Below are 22,462 nucleotides of genomic sequence, written 5' to 3'. Positions count from 1 at the left end.
AATGAAAGCAATACGTCTCGACCAATCAGGAAGAGGAAACTGTATCCTGTTTGAGTTTCGTATTAATTAAGAACCTTCAAAGGTGACCTTTAAATTTACTCACTAATTGGTAAGACCAGTCAGAGGAAGACCATTTAGTAAGACCAGTCAGTGGGAAAACCAGAGGGAAGACCAGTTAGTAAGACCAGAGGAAGGACCAGTTAGTAAGACCAGTCAGAGGGAAGACCAGTTAGTAAGACCAGTCAGTGGGAAAACTAGTCAGAGGGAAAACCAGTTAGTAAGACCATAGGAAAGGCCAGTTAGTAAGACCAGTCAGAGGGAAGACCAGTTAGTAAGACCAGTCAGAGGGACGGACGACTAGTCAGAGGGAAGACCAGTCACCGAGAAGACCAGTCAGTAAGACCAGTCAGAGGGAAGACCAGTTAGTAAGACCAGTCAGAGGGAAGACCAATTAGTAAGACCAGTCAGTGGGAAGACCAGTTAGTAAGACCAGTCAGAGGGAAGACCAGTTAGTAAGATCAGTCAGTGGGAAGACCAGTCAATGGGAAGACCAGTTAGTAAGACCAGTCAGAGGGAAGACCAGTTAGTAAGACCAGTCAGTGGGAAGACCAGTTAGTAAGACCAGTCAGTGGGAAGACCAGTTAGTAAGACCAGTCAGTGGGAAGACCAATTAGTAAGACCAGTCAGTGGGAAGACCAGTTAGTAAGACCAGTCAATGGAAAGTCCAGATAATAAGACCAGTCAGAGGGAAAAACCAGTTAATAAGACCAGTCAGTGGGGGGGGGAGCAACATTTCTCCTTTGATTATCCACCAATCAGAAGGCTGTCACTCTTTCCCTCAGGGTATCCACCAATCAGAAGGCTGCCATTCTTTCCCTCAGGGTATCCACCAATCAGAAGGCTGTCACTCTTTCCCTCAAGGTATCCACCAATCAGAAGGCTGTCACTCTTTCCCTCAGGGTATCCACCAATCAGAATGCTGCCATTCTTTCCCTCAGGGTATCCACCAATCAGAAGGCTGCTACTCTTTCCCTCAGGGTATCCACCAATCAGAAGGCTGTCACTCTTTCCCTCAGGGTATCCACCAATCAGAAGGCTGCCATTCTTTCCCTCAGGGTATCCACCAATCAGAAGGCTGCTACTCTTTCCCTCAGGGTATCCACCAATCAGAAGGCTGCCACTCTTTCCCTCAGGGTATCCCCCAATCAGAAGGCTGCTACTCTTTCCCTCAGGGTATCCAACAATCAGGAGACTGCTCTTTCCCTCAGGGTATCCACCAATCAGAACCCTGCTACTCTTTCCCTCAGGGTATCCACCAAACAGAAGACTGCCACTCTTTCCCTCAGGGTATCCACCAATCAGGAGGCTGCTACTCTTTCCCTAAGTGTATCCACCAATCAGGAGGCTGCTACTCTTTCCCTCAGGGTATCCACCAATCAGGAGGCTGCTACTCCTTCCCTCAGGGTATCCACCAATCAGGAGGCTGCCACTCTTTCCCTCAGGGTATCCACCAATCAGAAGGCTGCCACTCTTTCCCTCAGGGTATCCCCCAATCAGAAGGCTGCTACTCTTTCCCTCAGGGTATCCAACAATCAGGAGACTGCTCTTTCCCTCAGGGTATCCACCAATCAGAACCCTGCTACTCTTTCCCTCAGGGTATCCACCAAACAGAAGACTGCCACTCTTTCCCTCAGGGTATCCACCAATCAGGAGGCTGCTACTCTTTCCCTAAGTGTATCCACCAATCAGGAGGCTGCTACTCTTTCCCTCAGGGTATCCACCAATCAGGAGGCTGCTACTCCTTCCCTCAGGGTATCCACCAATCAGGAGGCTGCCACTCTTTCCCTCAGGGTATCCACCAATCAGAAGGCTGCCACTCTTTCCCTCAGGGTATCCACCAATCAGGAGGCTGCTACTCTTTCCCTCAGGGTATCCACCAATCAGAAGGCTGCCACTCTTTCCCTCAGGGTATCCACCAATAAGAAGGCTGCTACTCTTTCCCTCAGGGTATCCACCAATCAGGAGGCTGCTACTCTTTCCCTCATGGTATCCACCAATCAGGAGGCTGCCACTCTTTCCCTCAGCGTATCCACCAATCAGAAGGCTGCTACTCTTTCCCTCAGGGTATCCACCAATCAGAAGGCTGCTACCACTTTTTCTTGGGTTTCCACCAGTCAAGGAACTCATTACATAATTTTAAAGTTTTATTAATTAGGGAACAATAAAAGTGTTGCCTTGATCCTTGACTAATGAGAAAACTCTAACCTAATCTTCTTAAGTATCCACTATTCAGAGAGAGAGAGAGAGAGAGAGAGAGAGAGAGAGAGAGAGAGAGAGAGAGAGAGAGAGAGAGAGAGAGAGAGAGAGAGAGAGAGAGAGAGAGAGAGAGAGAGAGAGAGAGAGAGAGAGAGAGAGAGAGAAGCTTCCCCGATACTCACTGTGGACCGCCGTAGAAAAGATCGAAGTCCCTGAACTCCAGTCTGATGCGCTGCTCCCTGCGTCCCACGAACTTGTAGTAACAGGTGATGTTCTTGGGGTAGGCGCCTGGGTAGGTGAGGGTCATGAACTGACCGTTCTTCTTCTTCAGGTCGGAGTGGATGACGTAGCCACACAGGGTCTCCGGCACCAGGTCGCTCACCATGTACCTTGCTGATAAAAAAAAGATTATTAAACCGCGAACTACTGCAGTCGGAGTCACCTTCCTCCCACTGACTTGGAAAATAGGTGGAAATTGGAAAGAATAAGTCTTATGCCCTAAAATAGCAAACATCGCACACAGACTGTTGTTGATACGCCTTAATATACAAAGACTTATAGTGGGAATTTATTCCAGGAATTAGTGTGAGATGTTATACAATAAACTATAGTGAATAGTTATTCAAGAAACTACAGTGGAATGTTGACTAAGAAGTTACAGTGGAATGTTATTCAAAGATTAAATGTTAGGTAAATGTTGTTTTAGTATCCCCGTAGCTAAAAAGACAAGCACACATTTCTGACTATTGATTAATATTACAAACAAGTGAGATATTATGGAATACGTAATTGCTTTACACGCCCTTAATAAACAACATATGAGAAAACTTTAAATGTTTTGAAAGTATTACACGAGAGAGAGAGAGAGAGAGAGAGAGAGAGAGAGAGAGAGAGAGAGAGAGAGAGAGAGAGAGAGAGAGAGAGAGAGAGAGAGAGAGAGAGAGAGAGAGTCGTGAACTTACAGTCATTGATAAACTTGTAGGTGCCGACGAAGAGGTCAGAGGTAGTGTTGAAGAGGTCGGTATAGAAGCTGATGACTATGGTGTTGTAGAGAGAGACTCTCAGCCGGGGAGAGATCCCGCCGCAGTAGCGGCCCCCGAACGGTGTATCGAGCAGGTCCACCGAACTGGGGTCCTTGATCTCCGTATAGATGTCCAGGTACTCGTGGTTACACCTGGTCAAACAGGGTGGAACACGGGGTTAATCAACAAACATTCATGGGAAACACCAACCTTAATTACCCTCATGATTATTATTTATTGATTTATTATTCATGCTGGAGCGCTAAACCTGTAGGGAGTTATATAGTGCCTGGGAATGGGAGGTAATCAGGTTTAATACAATGCAGAGGAGGGTAGATCAGAATCCTTGGATCAAGAGCCCTTCCCCAGCATCGTGAAGAAAGGTTGGGAAGATGCGGCAGTGTAGTTTGAGCAGCACTGTAGGTGTGATGTATATAGTTGTAAATGTGATATATATAGTTGCAGATGTGATGTATATAGTTGTAGGTGTGATGTATATAGATGCAAGTGTGATGTATATAGTTGTAGCTGTGTTGTATATAGCTGCAGGTGTGATGTACATCGCTGTAGGTGTCATGTATATAGTTGCAAGTGTGGTGATGTATATAGTTACAAATGTGATGTATACAACAGCAGGTTTAATTATGGACTACTCACAGGTGTAGAAACTAGTGCCAGGTGTATGCAGTACCAGGTGTGTGTAGTACCAGGTGTGTGCAGTGCCAGGTGTGTGTAGTAGTGTAGTACCAGGTGTGTGAAGTAGTGTAGTACCAGGTGTGTGTAGTAGTGTAGTACCAGGTGTGTGAAGTAGTGTAGTACCAGGTGTGTGTAGTAGTGTAGTACCAGGTGTGTATAGTATCAGGTGTGTGAAGTGGTGTAGTACCAGGTGTGTGTAGTAGTGTAGTACCAGGTGTGTAGTACCAGGTGTGTGAAGTAGTGTAGTACCAGGTGTGTATAGTATCAGGTGTGTGAAGTGGTGTAGTACCAGGTGTGTGTAGTAGTGTAGTACCAGGTGTGTGCAGTGCCAGGTGTGTGTAGTAGTGAAGTACCAGGTGTGTGTAGTACCAGGTGTGTGAAGTAGTGTAGTACCAGGTGTGTGTAGTAGTGTAGCACCAGGTGTGTGTAGTACCAGGCGTGTGAAGTAGTGTAGTACCAGGTGTGTGTAGTAGTGTAGTACCAGGTGTGTGTAGTACCAGGTGTGTGAAGCGGTGCAGTACCAGGTGTGTGTAGTAGTGTAGTACCAGGTGTGTATAGTATCAGGTGTGTGAAGTGGTGTAGTACCAGGTGTGTGTAGTAGTGTAGTACCAGGTGTGTATATTACCAGGTGTGTGTAGTACCAGGTGTGTATAGTACAAGGTGTCTGTAGTACCAGGTGTGTATAGTACCAGGTGTGTGCAGTACCATTTGTATATAGTACCAGGTGTGTGTAGTACCAAGTGTGTGTAGTACCATTTGTGTATAGTACCAGGTGTGTGTAGTACCAGGTGTGTATAGTACAAGGTGTCTGTAGTACCAGGTGTGTATAGTACCAGGTGTGTGTAGTACCATTTGTGTATAGTACCAGGTGTGTGTAGTACCAGGTGTGTGAAGTAGTGTAGTACCAGGTGTGTATAGTATCAGGTGTGTGAAGTGGTGTAGTACCAGGTGTGTGTAGTAGTGTAGTACCAGGTGTGTGCAGTGCCAGGTGTGTGTAGTAGTGAAGTACCAGGTGTGTGTAGCACCAGGTGTGTGAAGTAGTGTAGTACCAGGTGTGTGTAGTAGTGTAGCACCAGGTGTGTGTAGTACCAGGCGTGTGAAGTAGTGTAGTACCAGGTGTGTGTAGTAGTGTAGTACCAGGTGTGTGTAGTACCAGGTGTGTGAAGTAGTGTAGTACCAGGTGTGTGTAGTAGTGTAGTACCAGGTGTGTATAGTATCAGGTGTGTGAAGCGGTGTAGTACCAGGTGTGTGTAGTAGTGTAGTACCAGGTGTGTATAGTATCAGGTGTGTGAAGTGGTGTAGTACCAGGTGTGTGTAGTAGTGTAGTACCAGGTGTGTATATTACCAGGTGTGTGTAGTACCAGGTGTGTATAGTACAAGGTGTCTGTAGTACCGGGTGTGTATAGTACCAGGTGTGTGCAGTACCATTTGTATATAGTACCAGGTGTGTGTAGTACCAGGTGTGTGTAGTACCATTTGTGTATAGTACCAGGTGTGTGTAGTACCAGGTGTGTATAGTACAAGGTGTCTGTAGTACCAGGTGTGTATAGTACCAGGTGTATGTAGTACCATTTGTGTATAGTACCAGGTGTGTGTAGTACCAGGTGAGTGTAGTAGTGTAGTATCAGGTCCGTATACTACCAGGTGTGTGTAGTAGTGTAGTATCAGGTGTGTATACTACCAGGTGTGTGTAGTACCAGGTATGTATAGTACCAGGTATGTATGGTACCAGATGTGTGTAGTGCCAGGTGTGTGTAGTACTAGGTGTGTAGTACCAGGTGTGCATAGTACCAGGTGTATGTAGTACCAGGTGTGTGTAGTACCAGGCATGTGTAGTACCAGGTGTGTATAGTACCAGGTGTGTGTAGTACCAGGTGTGTGTAATACCAGGTGTGTATAGTACCAGGTGTGTGTAGTACCAGGTGTGCATAGTACCAGGTGTATGTAGTACCAGGTGTGTAGTACCAGGTGTGTATAGTACCAGGTGTATGTAGTACCAGGTGTGTAGTACCAGGTGTGTGTAATACCAGGTGTGTGTAGTACCAGGTGTGTATAGTACCAGGTGTGCATAGCACCAGGTGTATGTAGTACCAGGAGTATGTAGTACCAGGTGTGTGCAGTACCAGGTTTGTATAGTACCAGGTGTGTGAGCCAGCAGACGTGGGAACCCACTCTAATCAGCAGACCTAAATCAAATCCTAATCAGCGGGTCCTAATTGACATATTCTAATCAGCAGACCTTATTTATAAGATCCTAATCAAGAGACCCCTAATTAAAGCTAATCAGCAGACCTTAATTAACCCTTACCAGCAGACCTTAATTAACCTTAATCAACAAACCTTAATTAACCCTAATCAGACATTAATTAACGCTAATCAGCAGACCTTAATTAACCCTAATCAGCAGACCTTAATTAACCCTGATCAGCACACATTAATTAACTCTAATCAGCAGATCTTAACCCTAACCAGCAGCCCTTAACCGTAATCCGCAGATCCTAATGAGAGCATCAGTAAGAACGCTCAATACCAGGTGCAGGCGAGGGTGAGGCAGGGGGAGAGAGTGACAATGTGTCACCCTGTGTAGAACTCTACCACGTATACAGCAACCACTGGCTACATAGCCCTCTAAAAAGAAGTAAAAAGCTTGAGCCACACCAGCACGCACACCTCACATACACGGACCAAGCACACACACACACACACACACACATAGAGGAGCCAGGAGCTGTTACTCTACCTCTGTAAGCACATATAGGTGAGCGCACATACACACACACACATAGGGGAGCCAGGAGCTGTTAATCAACTTCTGCAAGCACATACAGGTGAGCACACACACACACACATAGAGGAGCCAGGAGCTGTTACTCAACCTCTGCAAGCACACATACACACACACACACACATAGAGGAGCCAGGAGCTGTTACTCAACCTCTGCAAGCACACACATACACATACACACACACATAGAGGAGCCAGGAGCTGTTACTCAACCTCTGCAAGCACACACACACACACATAGAGGAGCCAGGAGCTGTTACTCAACCTCTGCAAGCACACACATACACATACACACACACATAGAGGAGCCAGGAGCTGTTACTCAACCTCTGCAAGCACACACATACACACACACACACACACAGAGGAGCCAGGAGCTGTTACTCAACCTCTGCAAGCACACACACACACACACACACACACACACACACACACACACACACACACAGTGTTATTGTACTAAAAATAAAAATGTGTACCGTTGTTTTTTATTAATTTTCAACATTACATTTTCCTTTCTTCCGTTTATGTCTTAATTACGTGTAATTATCAAGTTATCTCATATTCCCCCTTGTTTATCATGTGTTAATTCCGTTTAGTTAGAAAATCTAAGCAAAACGATTAGTATTAAATTCCATTAAAAGAGCGATCAGGATTAAATTTATTAAAGGATTAGGATTAAGTTCTGTTAAAAGAACGATTACGATTAAGTTCTATTAAACGAACGATTAGGATTAAGTTCTATTAAAATAACGATTAGGATTAAATTTATTAAAGGATTAGGATTAAGTTCTGCTAAAAGAACGATTACGATTAAGTTCTATTAAACGAACGATTAGGATTAAGGTCTATTAAAATAACGATTAGGATTAAATTTATTAAAGGATTACGATTAAGTTCTGTTAAATGAATTATTAGAATTAAGTATGTGTGTTCACTCGAAGCGGCTGAAAATTTACGAACGTTCCACTGTGTGATTCGAGAATTCCACTAAGAGCATTTCGAACGTTCCACTAAGTACTTTAAGCTTTCCGTTGCGTATTTTCGAACGATTAAATTACGAGAATTCATTTCGAACGCTGGACTGGACCATTTGAACGCGTAATTGAACGTTTCGAACGCTCGCCCTCACCGTTTTGTAATTACCGTTTCGCGTATTGGCGGAAAAGGGATCGAACACTTAAGAACACTAGCTTCCGACCTGAGCCCTGTCATACCTAGTGCTGAAGATGTGTGTGTGAAGCCTCTCTTCACTACTTCCACATTACCATATACTGTTTTTTTTCTTTTACACATACAGGGTGTTTCAAAAAGATGAACCCGGTTTGAAATCGCTGTATCTCTGCAACCACGAACCACCCATGACTTTTTCTTGTGAGGATACGTCAAAGACCGTGTTTTTACACTAATCTGGATGACCTTAGAAACAGAAACATGGCAGCGGTGACTTCACTGGAAGAGGATACATAGAGGACATCTCTTTGGAACATGTATATTCCTTTGTTTCTGGTCCTCTTACATTTCACTAGGTTAGGTTAGGTTAGGTAAGGTTAGGTTAGGTAAGGTTAGGTTAGGTAAGGTTAGGTTAGGTTAGGTTAGGTTAGGTTAGGTTAGGTTAGGTTAGGTAAGGTTCGCCAGGAAGCAGAAGTGTTTCCTGACGCGGGTCTTAGTCAAATGATGACCCGCCATTGGAGCTTTGGGTCATCTGACGGAGGCCTTGTGCTGGCTTACCGGTCCGCCCCTTTAAAAATTATGGTTATATTTATAACCATCTGTTTAATAATAATCTTCACATTTTACTCCGTCACAATGGTGTGGAAAACCACGGAAAAAACAACTTGTTTGTGTTGAATATATCGACGTTTCGGATGGGTCTGAGGCGTTATCTGACACGTCTCGATGTTTCAAAGCGGACCAAAGAGTTTTCTGCCACAATTCGACGTTTCGGAGCGGTCTGAGGAGGTGAAATGTCTATCCAATTAATTCCTCTAAAAAGGAAGATACAGTTACTTTTGTTTTTGGTGACAACGGTAAGAAGGTAAGCTTTTATTTAGGCTTATGATACATAATGCAATATTTTTACAATATTCTCGACGGTATATAGTTATTATGGACACACGAAAAAGCATATTATGATTTTTTAGCCTAGTATTATCTAATAAAGTTCAATTAATATTAATCTGATAATCATAACTAAGCGCTAAAACACAAACCTCAGATTTCTTCATCAACATTTAACAGTTCCTCAAAATATTTCCTCCATCTTCCCGATACCTTCAACTCTCCCTCTAATATCTCTCCTCTCCTATTTTTAACTGTCAACTCCATTCGTTCCCTAGGCTTTCTCAACTGATTTATTTCCAACTTGGGTTCGCTCTATTTTTCTCCCTCGACACTGAGCGAAAACGCCGAAAGAAGGTTGCTCTGCGCCTGCGTGTCGTGTTTTTGTTGCTTCTCTGGTAGAGTTCACCCAGGGCTCCGCAACTAATCAGGTTCCAAAACTTTGAACACCGCGAGGCCTGGTCGTGGACCGGGCCGCGGGGGCGTTGATCCCCGAAACACCCTCCAGGTATACGCCAGGTATCGTGCCAAGCTTGTGAACACGCATCACCAAGAGGGGGCTCCACGCTGGTGCTGTGTATTCTAATATATGCCTAGCCTACCGCTGCGCACACAGTTCTAAGGGACGCAATAAATGGACAAGCAAATGAAAATAGGTCGATAATGAGAAGCACATATAGGGGAGAAATAAATGGGATTAGGTCGGGAGTATCTGAGAGAGTTAGAGCTAAGGAAGGGGTAGCAATAATGTTGAAAGATCAGTTATGGAAGGAAAAGAGGAAATATAAATGCGTAAATTCAAGGATTATGTGGATTAAAATAAGGATCGGAAGTGAAAAGTGGGTCATAATAAGTGTGTATGCACCTGGAGAAGAGAGGAGTGTAGAGGAGAGAGATGGGAGATGTTAAGCGAATGTATAGAAACCTTTGAACCAAGTGAGAGAGTAATTGTGGTAGGGGACGTAAATACTAAAGTAGGAGAAACATTTAGAGAGGGTGTGGTAGGTAAGTTTGGGGTGCCAGGTGTAAATAATAATGGGGGCCTTTGAACTTTGTATAAAAAGGGATTTAGTTACAGGTAATACGTATTTCAAGTAATGTTAAAAGCAGGTTGGGATATAGTTTTGGAGTGGTTGGTGCTATTATTTAATAAATGTATGAAAGAGGGGTAAAGTACCTAGGGATTGGCAGAGAGCATGTATAGTTTCTTTGTACAAAGGCAAAGGGAATAAAAGAGAGTGCATAAATTATAGGGGAATAAGTCTGTTGAGTATACCTGGTAAAGTGTATGGTAGAGTTATTATTGAAAGAATTAAGAGTAAGACAAAGAGAAGGATAGCAGATGAACAAGGAGGCTTTATGAAAGGTAGGGGGTGTAGACCAAGTGTTTACAGTGAAACATATAGGTGAACAGTATTTAGGTAAGGCTAAAGAGGTTTCTGTGGCATTTATGGATTTGGAAAAGGCGTATGACAGGGTGGATAGGGGGCAATGTGGCAGATGTTGCAGGTGTATGGTATAGGAGGTAGGTTACTGAAAGCAGTCAAGAGTTTTTACGAGGATAGTGAGTCTCAGATTAGAGCATGTTGGAGAGAGGGAGATTATTTTCCCGGTAAAAGTAGGCCTTAGACAAGGGTGTGTGATTTCACCGTGGCTGTTCAATATATTTATAGATGGGGTTGTAAGAGAAGTGAATGCGAGGGTCTTGGCAAAAGGTGTGGAGTTAAAAGTTAAAGAATCAAACACAAGTGGGAGTTGTCACAGTTGCTCTTTGCTGATGACACTGTGCTTTACGGAGATCCTGAAGAGAAGTTGCAGAGGTTGGTGGATGAATTTGGTAGGGTATGTAAAAGAAGAAAATTAAAAGTGAATATAGGAAAGAGTAAGGTGATGAGGATAACAAAAAGATTAGGTGTCGAAAGATTGGATATCAGATTGGAGGGAGAGAGTATGGAGGAGGTGAATGTATTCAGATATTTAGGAGTGGACTTGTCAGCAGATGGGTCTATGAAGGATGAGGTGATTCATAAAACTGATGACAGGAAAAGGGTGAGTGGTGCACTGAGGAGTATGTGGAGACGAAGAACTTTGTCCGTGGAAACAAAGAGGGAAATGTATGAGAGCATAGTTATACCAACACTCCTATATGGGTCTGAAGCATGGGTGATGAATGTGGCAGTGAGGAGAAGGCTGGAGGCAGTGGAGATGTCATGTCTGAGGGCAATGAGTGGTGTGAATGTAACGCAGAGAATTCGTAGCTTGGTAATTAGGAGAAGGTGCGGGATTACCAAAACTATTATCCAGAGGGCTGAGGAGGGGTTGTTGAGGTGGTTCGAACATGTAGAGAGAATGGAACAAAACAGAATGACTTCGAGAGTGTATAAATCTATAGTGGAGGGAAGGCGGGGTAGGGGTCGGCCTAGGAAGGGTTGGAGGGAGGGGGTAAAGGAGGTTTTGTGTGCGAGGGGGCTTGAACTTCCAGCAGGCATGCGTGAGCGTGTTTGATAGGAGTGAATGGAAGCAAATGGTTTTTAATACTTGACGTGCTGTTGGAGTGTGAACAAGGTAACATTTATGAAGGGATTCAGGGAAACCGGCAGGTCGGACTTGAGTCCTGGAGATGGGAAGTACAGTGCCTGCACTCTGAAGGAGGGGTGTTAATGTTGCAGTTTTAAAACTGTAGTGTAAAGCACCCTTCTGGCAAGACAGTGATGGAGTGAATGATGATGAAAGTTTACTTTTTCGGGCCACCCTGCCTTGGTGGGAGTCTGCCGATGTGTTAATAAAAAAATGAGAATGAGAAGAGATGCAAGGAAAAGCCAAGATTAAAGGAGAGATAAGAGAATTAACAGAGAGATTAAAGTGGAATACTCAAAGTAAGTGCACCAGGTAAAACAAAAGAAGCCCACTAAAGTGATTGATTAGAAACACAGATGCAAATTTATTGCTGACACTATCATGCAATACAAACAAATTGATGATTAAGATACATGTGCAACACTTGGGTATCTTTAATGCGCATTTAAAGATACCCAGGTGTTGCACAGGTGTTTCGTTCATCAACACTGCTGATCTTAGATAAAAAAAGAACATCAATGAATGGCAGAATAGATGATGATGCAATGGAGAGAGAACTACAAGTTTGTGTGTTGTGTCATCGTAGCAACTCCTAACAGTACACACAAGATGAATATTAGTCACATGTGCAACATCTGGGTATCATTATTGCAGACGTTTCGCCATCCAGTGGCTTTATCAATACAAATTCAAGGACATAAATGGAAGACAGTAGAACTATGTACAAAAGATAAGGTAATCAGTCCCACGGACTGATTACCTTATCTGTCTTCCATTCATGTTCTTGAATTTGTATTGATAAAGCCACTGGATGGCGAAACGTCTACAATAAAGATACCCAGATGTTGCACATGTGACTAATTTTCATCATGCTGCAACAATGAATGGGTTGCATTCGCATGGGTTATGCAGTGCCAGGAGGGAATGAGAGGTAATCGGGCTGGATCACATGAATGGGAGGGACGGTCCAGTACCCCGAACCTACAGTCAAACAGCTTCACTTACTTGAGGTGCTAGATAAACAAGATGTCATCTTTGACACAGATTCTCTCTTTGACACAGACTCTCTCTTTGACACAGACTCTCTCTTTGACACAGACTCTCTCTTTGACACAGACTCCCTCTGACACAGACTCTCTCTTTGACACAGACTCTCTCTTTGACACAGACTCTCTCTTTGACACAGACTCTCTCTTTGACACAGACTCTCTCTTTGACACAGACTCTCTCTTTGACACAGACTCTCTCTTTGACACAGACTCTCTCTTTGACACAGACTCCCTCTTTGACACAGACTCTCTCTTTGACACAGACTCTCTCTTTGACACAGACTCTCTCTTTGACACAGACTCTCTCTTTGACACAGACTCTCTCTTTGACACAGACTCTCTCTTTGACACAGACTCCCTCTTTGACACAGACTCTCTCTTTGACACAGACTCTCTCTTTGACACAGACTCCCTCTTTGACACAGACTCTCTCTTTGACACAGACTCTCTCTTTGACACAGACTCTCTCTTTGACACAGACTCTCTCTTTGACACAGACTCTCTCTTTGACACAGACTCCCTCTTTGACACAGACTCTCTCTTTGACACAGACTCTCTCTTTGACACAGACTCTCTCTTTGACACATACTCTCTCTTTGACACAGACTCTCTCTTTGACACAGACTCTCTCTTTGACACAGACTCCCTCTTTGACACAGACTCTCTCTTTGACACAGACTCTCTCTTTGACACAGACTCTCTCTCTGACACACACTCTCTCTTTGACACAGACTCCCTCTTTGACACAGACTCCCTCTTTGACACAGACTCCCTCTTTGACACAGACTCCCTCTTTGACACAGACTCCCTCTTTGACACAGACTTCCTCTTTGACACAGACTCCCTCTTTGACACAGACTCTCTCTTTGACACAGACTCCCTCTTTGACACAGACTCCCTCTTTGACACAGACTCTCTCTTTGACACAGACTCCCTCTTTGACACAGACTCCCTCTTTGACACAGACTCTCTCTTTGACACAGACTCTCTCTTTGACACAGACTCTCTCTTTGACACAGACTCTCTCTTTGACACAGACTCTCTCTTTGACACAGACTCCCTCTTTGACACAGACTCCCTCTATGACTTTTTGACATCAATAGATTTATTACACAAACTTTGATTATACTTCTTCAGCATTTCACACCGACCTTACAAAGTCTACCTCTGTTATACTCTCCTCCATCGCTGGTCTCCGATCATACATATTCAGCCTTGAGAACGCCCTGCCCGGAAACGGCGCTGTATCACCCTTGTGGGTTTAACGCTTAGCTATGATTATAATAATAATCGAAAAGAAAAGGATTTTCGTATTGGGTTTCTCAAAAATTAATCGCATTCACGTGCAAATTTATTTTAGACAAAAATTAGTCTACATATATGCCTTGAAAGTAATTTTTTCAGGTCCCTGACCACTGCATCGGTTGGTCTTGGTCTCTTGGAATAAGTAACAAAAATCGGTCATAGATGTAAAGCCTTTTCATGATTTCGCTACCTCAAAATGTTACTTACTTTACGTAACTGCTCTACTACTTTCCCGTAGTGAGCCAATTATGAGACAGTGGCGTTAGTGCTGCTTCATGGTCGCTGGTAATAAAGAAGACGGGACGCAGGACTGATCCTTAAGGAACCCCCACTTATACTGACACTAAATAGGACGGGAAAGAGGACTGATCCTTGAAGGATCCCACTAACATCCTCCTACTGTACAATAACCATCAGTGAAAAAAAATCCAAACCAAAACTTATCGAGAAATTAAAAGAAGGTACAGAGTCAAATAAGACTTAGGTGAAATAGCATAGTAATTAATAAAATACAAAAGTAACAAGGGTAGGAGAATGAACATGCGCGCGCAGACGTAAACACTCGAAACGCGAGCTTTCAGAAAGTGTAGAGGCAGCGTACAGTGTATGAGGCAGCGTACAGTGTATGAGGCAGCGTACAGTGTGTGAGGCAGCGTACAGTGAGGCAGCGTACAGTGTATGAGGCAGCGTACAGTGTGTGAGGCAGCGCACAGTGTGTGAGGCAGCGTACAGTGTGTGAGGCAGCATACAGTGTGTGAGGCAGCGTACAGTGTATGAGGCAGTGTACAGTGTGTGAGGCAGCATACAGTGAGGCAGCGTACAGTGAGGCAGCGTACAGTGTATGAGGCAGCGTACAGTGTATGAGGCAGCGTACAGTGTGTGAGGCAGCGTACAGTGAGGCAGCATACAGTGTATGAGGCAGCATACAGTGTATGAGGCAGCGTACAGTGTGTGAGGCAGCATACAGTGAGGCAGCGTACAGTGTATGAGGCAGCGTACAGTGTGTGAGGCAGCATACAGTGTGTGAGGCCGCGTACAGTGTATGAGGCAGCGTACAGTGTGTGAGGCAGCGTACAGTGTGTGAGGCAGCGTACAGTGTATGAGGCAGCGTACAGTGTGTGAGGCAGTGTACAGTGTGTGAGGCAGCGTACAGTGTGTGAGGCAGCGTACAGTGTGTGAGGCAGCGTACAGTGTATGAGGCAGCGTACAGTGTGTGAGGCAGCGTACAGTGTGTGAGGCAGCATACAGTGTATGAGGCAGCGTACAGTGTGTGAGGCAGCGTACAGTGTGTGAGGCAGCGTACAGTGTGTGAGGCAGCATACAGTGTGTGAGGCAGCGTACACTGTGTGAGGCAGCGTACACTGTGTGAGGCAGCGTACACTGTGAGGCAGCATACACTGTGTGAGGCAGCGTACACTGTGTGAGGCAGCGTACACTGTGTGAGGCAGCATACACTGTGTGAGGCAGCGTACACTGTGTGAGGCAGCGCACAGTGTGTGAGGCAGCGTACACTGTGTGAGGCAGCGTACACTGTGTGAGGCAGCGTACACTGTGTGAGGCAGCGTACACTGTTGAGGCAGCATACACTGAGGCAGCGTACACTGTAAGGCAGCATACACTGTGAGGCAGCGTATACTGTGAGGCAGCGTACACTGTGTGAGGCAGCGTACACTGTGTGAGGCAGCGTACACTGTGAGGCAGCGTACACTGTGAGGCAGCGTACACTGTGCGAGGCAGCATACACTGTGAGGCAGCGTACACTGTGTGAGGCAGCGTATACTGTGTGAGGCAGCATAGACTGTGTGAGGCAGCGTACACTGTGTGAGGCAGCATACACTGAGTGAGGCAGCATACACTGTGTGAGGCAGCGTACACTGTGTGAGGCAGCGTACACTGTGTGAGGCAGCGCACACTGTGAGGCAGCGTACACTGTTGAGGCAGCATACACTGAGGCAGTGTACACTGTGAGGCAGCATACACTGTGAGGCAGCGTACACTGTGAGGCAGCGTACACTGTGTGAGGCAGCGTACACTGTGTGAGGCAGCGTACACTGTGAGGCAGCGTACACTGAGGCAGCATACACTGTGTGAGGCAGCGTACACTGTGTGAGGCAGCGTACACTGTGAGGCAGCATACACTGTGTGAGGCAGCGTACACTGTGTGAGGTAGCATACACTGTGTGAGGCAGCGTACACTGTGTGAGGCAACATACACTGTGTGAGGCAGCATACACTGTGTGAGGCAGCGTACTCTGAGGAAGCGTACACTGTGTGAGGCAGCATACACTGTATGAGGCAACATACACTGTATGAGACAACATACACTGTGTGAAGCAACATACACTGTGTGAGGCAACATACAGAGGCAACGTACACTGTGTGAGGCAACATATACTGTATGAGGCAACATACACTGAGGCAACGTACACTGTGTGAGGCAACATACACTGTATGAGGCAACATACACTGTGAGGCAACATACACTGTGTGAGGCAACATACACTGTATGAGGCAACATACACTGTGAGGCAACATACACTGTGTGAGGCAACATACACTGTATGAGGCAACATACACTGTGTGAGGCAACATACATTGTGTGAGGCAACATACACTGTGTGAGGCAACATATACTGTATGAGGCAACATACACTATGTGAGGCAACATACACTTTGTGAGGCAACATACACTGTGTGAGGCAACATACACTGTATGAGGCAACATACACTGTGTGAGGCAACATATACTGTATGAGGCAACATACACTGTGTGAGGCAACATACACTGTGTGAAGCAACATACACTGTATCAGACAACATACACTGTGAGGCAACATACACTGTGTGAGGCAACATACACTGCATGAAGCAACATACACTGTATGAGACAACATACACTGTGTGAGGCAACATACAATGTGTGAGGCAACATACACTGTATGAGGCAACATACACTGTATGAGGCAACATACACTATATGAGGCAACATACACTGTGAGGCAACATACACTGTATGAGACAACATACACTGTATGAGGCAACATACAATGAGTGAGGCAACATACACTGTGTGAGGCAACATACACTGTATGAGGCAACATACACTATATGAGGCAACATACAATGTGTGAGGCAACATACACTGTGTGAGGGAACATACACTGTGTGAGGCAACATACACTGTATGAGGCAACATACACTGTATGAGACAACATACACTGTGTGAAGCAACACACACTGTGTGAGGCAACATACACTGTGTGAGGCAACATACACTGTGAGGTAACATACACTGTGTGAGGCAACATACAGTGTGTGAGGCAACATACACTGTGTGAGGCAACATACACTGTGTGAGGCAACATACACTGTGTGAGGCAACATACACTGTGTGAGGCAACATACATTGTGTGAGGCAACATACATTGTGTGAGGCAACATACATTGTGTGAGGCAACATACACTGTGAGGCAACAAACATTGTGTGAGGCAACATACACTGTGAGGCAACATACATTGTGTGAGGCAACATACACTGTGTGAGGCTACATACATTGTGTGAGGCAACATACACTGTGTGAGGCAACATACACTGTGAGGCAACATACACTGTGTGAGGCAACATACACTGTGAGGCAACATACACTATGTGAGGCAACATACACTGTGTGAGGCAACATACACTGTGTGAGGCAACATACACTGTGTGAGGCAACATACACTGTGTGAGGCAACATACACTGTGAGGCAACATACACTGTGTGAGGCAACATACACTGTGAGGCAACATACACTGTGTGAGGCAACATACACTGTGTGAGGCCACATACACTGTGTGAGGCAACATACACTGTGTGAGGCAACATACACTGTGTGAGGCAACATACACTGTGTGAGGCAACATACACTGTGTGAGGCAACATACACTGTGAGGCAACATACACTGTGTGAGGCAACATACACTGTGAGACAACATACACTGTGTGAGGCAACATACACTGTGTGAGGCAACATACACTGTGAGGCAACATACACTGTGAGGCAACATACACTGTGTGAGGCAACATACACTGTGTGAGGCAACATACACTGTGTGAGGCAACATACACTGTGAGGCAACATACACTGAGTGAGACAACATACACTGTGTGAGGCAACATACACTGTGTGAGGCAACATACACTGTGAGGTAACATACACTGTGTGAGGCAACATACAGTGTGTGAGGCAACATACACTGTGTGAGGCAACATACACTGTGTGAGGCAACATACACTGTGTGAGGCAACATACACTGTGTGAGGCAACATACATTGTGTGAGGCAACATACATTGTGTGAGGCAACATACATTGTGTGAGGCAACATACACTGTGAGGCAACAAACATTGTGTGAGGCAACATACACTGTGAGGCAACATACATTGTGTGAGGCAACATACACTGTGTGAGGCAACATACATTGTGTGAGGCAACATACACTGTGTGAGGCAACATACACTGTGAGGCAACATACACTGTGTGAGGCAACATACACTGTGAGGCAACATACACTATGTGAGGCAACATACACTGTGTGAGGCAACATACACTGTGTGAGGCAACATACACTGTGTGAGGCAACATACACTGTGAGGCAACATACACTGTGTGAGGCAACATACACTGTGTGAGGCAACATACACTGTGTGAGGCCACATACACTGTGTGAGGCAACATACACTGTGTGAGGCAATATACACTGTGAGGCAACATACACTGTGTGAGGCAACATACACTGTGTGAGGCAACATACACTGTGTGAGGCAACATACACTGTGTGAGGCAACATACACTGTGTGAGGCAACATACACTGTGAGGCAACATACACTGTGTGAGGCAACATACACTGTGAGACAACATACACTGTGTGAGGCAACATACACTGTGTGAGGCAACATACACTGTGTGAGGCAACATACACTGTGAGGCAACATACACTGTGTGAGGCAACATACACTGTGTGAGGCAACATACACTGTGAGGCAACAAACACTGTGAGGCAACATACACTGAGTGAGACAACATACACTGTGTGAGGCAACATACAGTGTGAGGCAACATACACTGTGAGGCAACATACACTGTGTGAGGCAACATACACTGTGTGAGGCAATATACACTGTGTGAGGCAACATACACTGTGTGAGGCAACATACACTGTGTGAGGCAACATACACTGTGTGAGGCAACATACACTGTGAGGCAACATACACTGTGTGAGGCAACATACACTGTGAGGCAACAAACACTGTGAGGCAACATACACTGAGTGAGACAACATACACTGTGTGAGGCAACATACACTGTGTGAGGCAACATACACTGTGAGGCAACATACACTGTGTGAGGCAACATACACTGTGTGAGGCAATATACACTGTGTGAGGCAACATACACTGTGTGAGGCAACATACACTGTGTGAGGCAACATACACTGTGTGAGGCAACATACACTGTGTGAGGCAACATACACTGTGTGAGGCAACATACACTGTGAGGCAACATACACTGTGTGAGGCAACATACACTGTGTGAGGCAACATACACTGTGTGAGGCAACATACACTGTGTGAGGCAACATACACTGTGTGAGGCAACATACACTGTGTGAGGCAACATACACTGTGAGGCAACATACACTGTGTGAGGCAACATACACTGTGTGAGGCAACATACACTGTGAGGCAACAAACACTGTGAGGCAACATACACTGAGTGAGACAACATACACTGTGTGAGGCAACATACACTGTGTGAGGCAACATACACTGTGAGGCAACATACACTGTGTGAGGCAACATACACTGTGTGAGGCAATATACACTGTGTGAGGCAACATACACTGTGTGAGGCAACATACACTGTGTGAGGCAACATACACTGTGTGAGGCAACATACACTGTGTGAGGCAACATACACTGTGTGAGGCAACATACACTGTGTGAGGCAACATACACTGTGTGAGGCAACATACACTGTGTGAGGCAACATACACTGTGTGAGGCAACATACACTGTGAAGCAACATACACTGTGTGAGGCAACATACACTATGTGAGGCAACATACACTGTGTGAGGCAACATACACTGTGTGAGGCAACATACACTATGTGAGGCAACATACACTGTGTGAGGCAACATACACTGTGTGAGGCAACATACACTGTGAAGCAACATACACTGTGTGAGGCAACATACACTGTGTGAGGCAACATACACTGTGAGGCAACATACACTGTGAAGCAACATACACTGTGTGAGGCAACATACACTATGTGAGGCAACATACACTGTGTGAGGCAACATAAACTGTGTGAGGCAACATACACTATGTGAGGCAACATACACTGTGTGAGGCAACATATACTGTGTGAGGCAACATACACTGTGTGAGGCAACATACACTGTGTGAGGCAACATACACTGTGTGAGGCAACATACACTGTGTGAGGCAACATACACTGTGTGAGGCAACATACACTGTGTGAGGCAACATACACTGTGTGAGGCAACATACACTGTGTGAGGCAACATACTCTGTAGTGGCACCACGGGTGCCACTACAGAGTAATGGTCACATAGAATTAAAATTGTCCAGAAAACCTCATATATATTTTTTCTTTGAGACGAATGATGTTACCTACATACCCATGATGATAGTAAAAATATATTATTATTATTATTATTATAAATTTATTGGAAAGCGGTAAATTCGTTGGGGTTATATAGCAAGTGGGGAAATGGGAGGTAATTAGGTTTGTTCCAAGGAAGGGGAAGGGCATGGTTCTTTAGATGAGGAATGCTTCAGCAGGACCAAGGAGCCGTCATAAATGGAATGGTACAAGTAATTGATAAACGGTAAACAGTGTGGTACCTCAACTACCACACACTACCTCGTTATCAACGGTACTCGGTGTGGTACCTCAACTACCACACACTACACCGTTATCAACGGTAAACAGTGTGGTACCTCAACTACCACACACTACACCGTTATCAACGGTAAACAGTGTGGTACCTCAACTACCACACACTACATCGTTATCAACGGTAAACAGTGTGGTACCTCAACTACCACACACTACATCGTTATCAACGGTAAACAGTGTGGTTCCTCAACTACCACACACTACATCGTTATCAACGGTAAACAGTGTGGTACCTCAACTACCACACACTACATCGTTATCAACGGTAAACAGTGTGGTACCTCAACTACCACACACTACATCGTTATCAACGGTAAACAGTGTGGTACCTCAACTACCACACACTACATCGTTATCAACGGTAAACAGTGTGGTACCTCAACTACCACACACTACATCGTTATCAACGGTAAACAGTGTGGTACCTCAACTACCACACACTACATCGTTATCAACGGTACACAGTGTGGTACCTCAACTACCACACACTACCTCGTTATCAACGGTACTCGGTGTGGTACCTCAACTACCACACACTACATCGTTATCAACGGTAAACAGTGTGGTACCTCAACTACCACACACTACATCGTTATCAACGGTAAACAGTGTGGTACCTCAACTACCACACACTACCTCGTTATCAACGGTACACAGTGTGGTACCTCAACTACCACACACTACCTCGTTATCAACGGTACACAGTGTGGTACCTCAACTACCACACACTACCTCGTTATCAACGGTACTCGGTGTGGTACCTCAACTACCACACACTACATCGTTATCAACGGTAAACAGTGTGGTACCTCAACTACCACACACTACATCGTTATCAATGGTAAACAGTGTGGTACCTCAACTACCACACACTACCTCGTTATCAACGGTACACAGTGTGGTACCTCAACTACCACACACTACCTCGTTATCAACGGTACTCGGTGTGGTACTTCAACTACCAACACTACCACCTCATCAACGGTACACAGTGTGGTACCTCATGTACCACACACTACCTCGTTATCAACGGTACTAGGTGCGGTACTTCAACTACACACACTACAACCTCATCAACGGTACACAGTGTGGTACCTCATGTACCACACTACCTCGTTATCAACGGTACTAGGTGCGGTACTTCAACTACCCACACTACCACTTCATAAACGGTACACAGTGTGGTACCTCAACTACCACACACTACGTCATCAACGGTACACAGTGTGGTACCTCAACTACCACACACTACCTCATCAACGGTACACAGTGTGGTACTTCAACTACCACACACTACCTCCTCATCAACGGTACACAGTGCGGTACTTCAACTACCACACACTACCTCATCAACGGTACACAGTGTGGTACCTCAACTACCACACACTACATCATCAACGGTACACAGTGTGGTACCTCAACTACCACACACTACCTCATCAACGGTACACAGTGTGGTACCTCAACTACCACACACCACCTCATCAACGGTACACAGTGTGGTACCTCAACTACCACACACCACCTCATCAACGGTACACAGTGTGGTACCTCAACTACCACACACTACCTCATCAACGGTACACAGTGTGGTACTTCAACTACCACACACTACCTCCTCATCAACGGTACACAGTGTGGTACCTCAACTACCACACACTACCTCATCAACGGTACACAGTGTGGTACCTCAACTACCACACACTACATCATCAACGGTACACAGTGTGGTACTTGAAC

At 45.2% G+C, this 22,462-nt stretch overlaps 1 protein-coding gene across 9 annotated transcripts in view; it reads right to left on the bottom strand.

The window, feature by feature from the left end:
- LOC128699015 (cubilin) overlaps positions 1 to 22,462 on the bottom strand; it is a 421,279-nt gene that overhangs the window by 103,464 nt on the left and 295,353 nt on the right. For all 9 annotated transcript variants that reach the window (XM_070090389.1, XM_070090391.1, XM_070090383.1 and 6 more), the window contains 2 exons: positions 3,219 to 3,430; positions 2,439 to 2,649 (listed from right to left, as the gene is read on the bottom strand). In XM_070090389.1, the coding sequence (XP_069946490.1) occupies positions 2,439 to 2,649; positions 3,219 to 3,430 (423 nt within the window). The remainder of the gene's footprint in view (positions 1 to 2,438; positions 2,650 to 3,218; positions 3,431 to 22,462) is intronic.

This window comes from Cherax quadricarinatus, chromosome 31 (assembly GCF_038502225.1).
Source record: "Cherax quadricarinatus isolate ZL_2023a chromosome 31, ASM3850222v1, whole genome shotgun sequence".
Taxonomy (NCBI): Eukaryota; Metazoa; Arthropoda; class Malacostraca; order Decapoda; family Parastacidae; genus Cherax; species Cherax quadricarinatus.
The sequence above is the reverse complement of the archived record's forward strand: the minus strand, read 5'-3'. Positions and strand labels throughout refer to the sequence as shown.